Source organism: Arachis ipaensis, chromosome B10 (genome assembly GCF_000816755.2).
Source record: "Arachis ipaensis cultivar K30076 chromosome B10, Araip1.1, whole genome shotgun sequence".
NCBI classification, from domain to species: Eukaryota; Viridiplantae; Streptophyta; class Magnoliopsida; order Fabales; family Fabaceae; genus Arachis; species Arachis ipaensis.
Window position 1 is genome coordinate 131,255,657 of NC_029794.2, and position 3,828 is coordinate 131,259,484.

Sequence of the window (3,828 nt, forward strand, 5' to 3'; positions counted from 1 at the left end):
ATGCACTGTTAGTGTAAAATAATTTTAGATGTGTATTTAATTACGTAATATCAAATCAATAAAAATAACTATTTTTTATATTAATGACGTGAATGATCATAAAAAAACGGATATAATTGCTCGATTGATTGACTATTACACTGTGAATACATCAAAATTAACTTTCTTATTAATTATACCTACTTTATTCAACACTATTTTCCGGCATATAAAATTGTAAATATCATCATCATCATCATCTGCATGGCATCCAATCAATAATTATAATCTAAATAATAATAAATAATAACCTTTTAAGATACAAAACACCAACAATTTGTTACAACACAGTAGAGCTAAGTAGGTCCAATAATGTACCACATTTTCTCTCCCTATATAATACCTAACCTTCCCACTCTTTCTTTCTCCACAAATTAAATCCCTTCCTTGGTTTCTTCCAAATAAATCCCTTTCATTTTCTCTCATTGCTAAAACTACTCATTATTCAAATCCCTAAATTAAAACCATGCAAGAAGAACCCAGAGAAGTTGTTACAAGCTTCAATTATTTACTCCCAAATAATAATATTAATAACACAAACCCATCTCCATACCCTCTTAATAACTACACTACAATTCAAAACAATAACAACTACACTCCCACAACAAGATTTTGCAACCAAATATACGCGAATTTCCCAAATTACCCTCACCACCACCAACAAATGTTCTCCTCCGATTTCAGTCCTCAGTCGTCCTACTCATACATAAGCATGAGTAGTAATTCGACTTCGGACGAAGCGGAGGAGCAGCAACTGAGCCTCATCAACGAGAGGAAGCACCGGAGGATGATATCGAACCGCGAGTCGGCTCGAAGATCGAGGATGAGAAAGCAAAGGCACCTTGATGAGCTGTGGTCACAAGTTGTTTGGCTGAGGAACGAGAACCACCAGCTGATGGACAAGCTCAACCATGTCTCGGAGTGCCATGAACAAGTTCTTCAACAGAATGCTCAGCTCAAAGAAGAAGCTTCCGAGCTTCGACAGATGCTTAGTGACATGAAGATTCATAGCCCTAATCATCTTCCTCCTCCTCCTCCTCCATTACTGGAACAAGATGTTCCTAATTCTTGTGCCTCAAACCAATCTCTTTCGAGTTCTATGGACCTTGTTGCTTGATTTGATTCACTACCTTCCAATTTGTGACTTCTATAATATCATAGTCACATTGCGATTGTTAATTAATTACTCCTCCGCTCTCATAATCCTAGTTTATAATTAATTTATTTTGCTTTAATTAGATCTTGTATCCAAAATTAAAGTAAGTATCCTTGTGAAATAGAGATAGGGAAAGTATGAGGAGTTAATGGAATATTTGTACAATGTGTACAATAGATGTTTAGAGAGTATTAAAGATATAACTATTAGTGTTATCTTTTTCCATCAGCTGAAGTTTTTGGAATGAGTGGTATCATGACATGGTATTAGAGCTCTAGATCCAAAAGATCAAGAGTTTGATCCTTAGTGAATCCGAAAATCAGTTTAACCTTTTAGGATGGTTATTCTAGATAGTATGGAGATTCTAGATAATATGAAAAATGTTCATTTTATAACTCATATAGCCCATTATCTCTCTAGCAGGACTCATAGAGATAATGCTTGTTTTGCAAAAAATTGCAACACAAATTATACTCCTCCAATTTTAAAACAAGTGCCTTTTTATTTAGATATATTAATTTTTTAACGAACTCAAGAAAGTTAAATTGTCACTAAATCATTATATTAACAGTTTAATTTTTGTATAGATCCTTTAAACTTCTTGTTGACAGCATGTTATTGAGTTTGAGTATTTAGTAATTTCTAAAAATGGTGTAATCCATAAACATGCTGGTTTAATGGTTAGCAGTACTAAGTTGTTGGTCACTAATAATAATCAGAGTCAGAAACACCATCATGATTCTCTGGCCCGGAAAACAATGTACAAAGCTCTCTTGACCTCATCTTCCAGTAATTAACAGAGAATTGAGGGAAAAATAAATAAATTAAATAAAGGAAAGAGAGAGAAAGGAAAAAGAAAAAGGATTGCATAAAGATGATAATAATATCATGTTATAAAGAAAAGGAAAATTATTGTTGTTGAATTGATGTGGCTTTCATTTCAATATCTTATAAACATTTTTTCCCCCACTCTTTTAAATTTTGTTATAGATTAAATTTCCCACTTTTAAATTAATAATCATCATTAATGTTGTTGCCAATGAATAATAGTTCAAATGGCATAATCTCCCCATACTTATCTAAGAGGTTGCAGGTTCGAGTCTTTATATCTTTGGTAAAAAAAAAAAAATCATCATTAATGTTGTTTACATATTTAAATAATATTCTTACTTTTAAACACCTCATTTAGAATTGATTAAACTCTCCATGATGACCTTTCAAATACTTTCTTTTCTACTTTTTTCCGAATTGGAGAAGTTCTCATCAAATTCTAATTTAATTTGTCTTTTCATCCAAATAAATTATTATAATACTGTTACAAAATATACTCATTCTAATAACTTATTTAAAACATGATAAAATAGTAAAAAAAAAAAAAAAAAAATTAACTACCAATTTGATATCTAAAAGATTCAATAGCTGATAAAAAGATACTTAAAAGATGTTATTGACAAAATAACATTCTGAATGATTTGAAAATACAACAAAAAATAATCAATAATTATTATATTTTTGAATGTGACAAAAAAACTTTTGTATTAACAAACGATTTATTTATTTGATCTGAATTTTTGTGGCAACATTTGAATACATATTTAGAAGGTGTACAAAAAAAATTCAAAGCAAAATTTAATCTTTAATTTTTTTCTTTTTATTTTCAAAAAATATGGTCATTAAAAAACTTTTTTAAAAAAATTTATTTGACATAAAATTATCAAATTTTAAAGATAAAAAGATTTTATTTTTCTAATAATTATTGCAAAAATTTGCAAAAAAATCTTATCTCTAAAATCATTTTTTAGATATGATATTTAATATCTAGTTCTTTTTGTCGCATTTTTAAATCATTTGAAGAACTTATTTGTCGTTAGTATTTTTTAAAATTTTTTTATCAACAATATAAATTTTCGGATATCATTTTAATAAGTTACTCAAAAAAATATATGATAAACTTTCCATTATATTGATCTCCTTCTCATCTATTTTAAATGTATGAATAAAAAAATTACACACCATGCCTTAGTGAAAATATCTTGCCAAAAGAAATGTGACTGTGAGGAGGAAATAATAAAATCTTTCGTTTCAATAAACTAATAATATTTAAGTAGTAATTAATTATTCTAGTGGAATTGCATTGTGGGGAGAATTGGACAAGACAGAGAGTGATAAAATAAAAGGGAGTCTATAGTGGTCATTGGTTGATGATAGAAAAGTTTCCACAAAAAGAAAAACATTTAGACAAGCCATCCCCTAGAATTCTTAGTACTAATTTATCTTTATACCCCTTTTATTTTAGGAGCTACCTTGACTACATATTATTGGAAAATAAATGCATATTTGATTATTTATTACCTACCCCAAGTAGTTTTGACAGTATATGGCTCCTGAGATTAAAACCAAATTAAAATAATTGGTTTAATTAGAAAAAACAAAATTAACTGTACACAAAAGTATTTTGTTAACTAAATTGGTGAAAAAAGTCCATCTTAATTTACAATTATAAAACACATGAATCATAATAAACATAATTAAAAGTTAAATAGTAAAAACTTATCAATCAAATTGAGCCTTAATTACCTCTTTTGAAAATTATATGTAAAAATTACACAATAATAACAACAATAATAACCACT

At 28.5% G+C, this 3,828-nt stretch overlaps 1 protein-coding gene across 1 annotated transcript; it reads left to right on the plus strand.

Moving 5' to 3' along the window:
- On the plus strand, positions 389–1,239 carry LOC107621896 (basic leucine zipper 8-like). The gene has a single exon (XM_016323872.2). It carries the CDS (start codon positions 506–508, stop codon positions 1,154–1,156), a length of 651 nt encoding a protein of 216 aa, XP_016179358.1. The 5' UTR covers positions 389–505; the 3' UTR covers positions 1,157–1,239.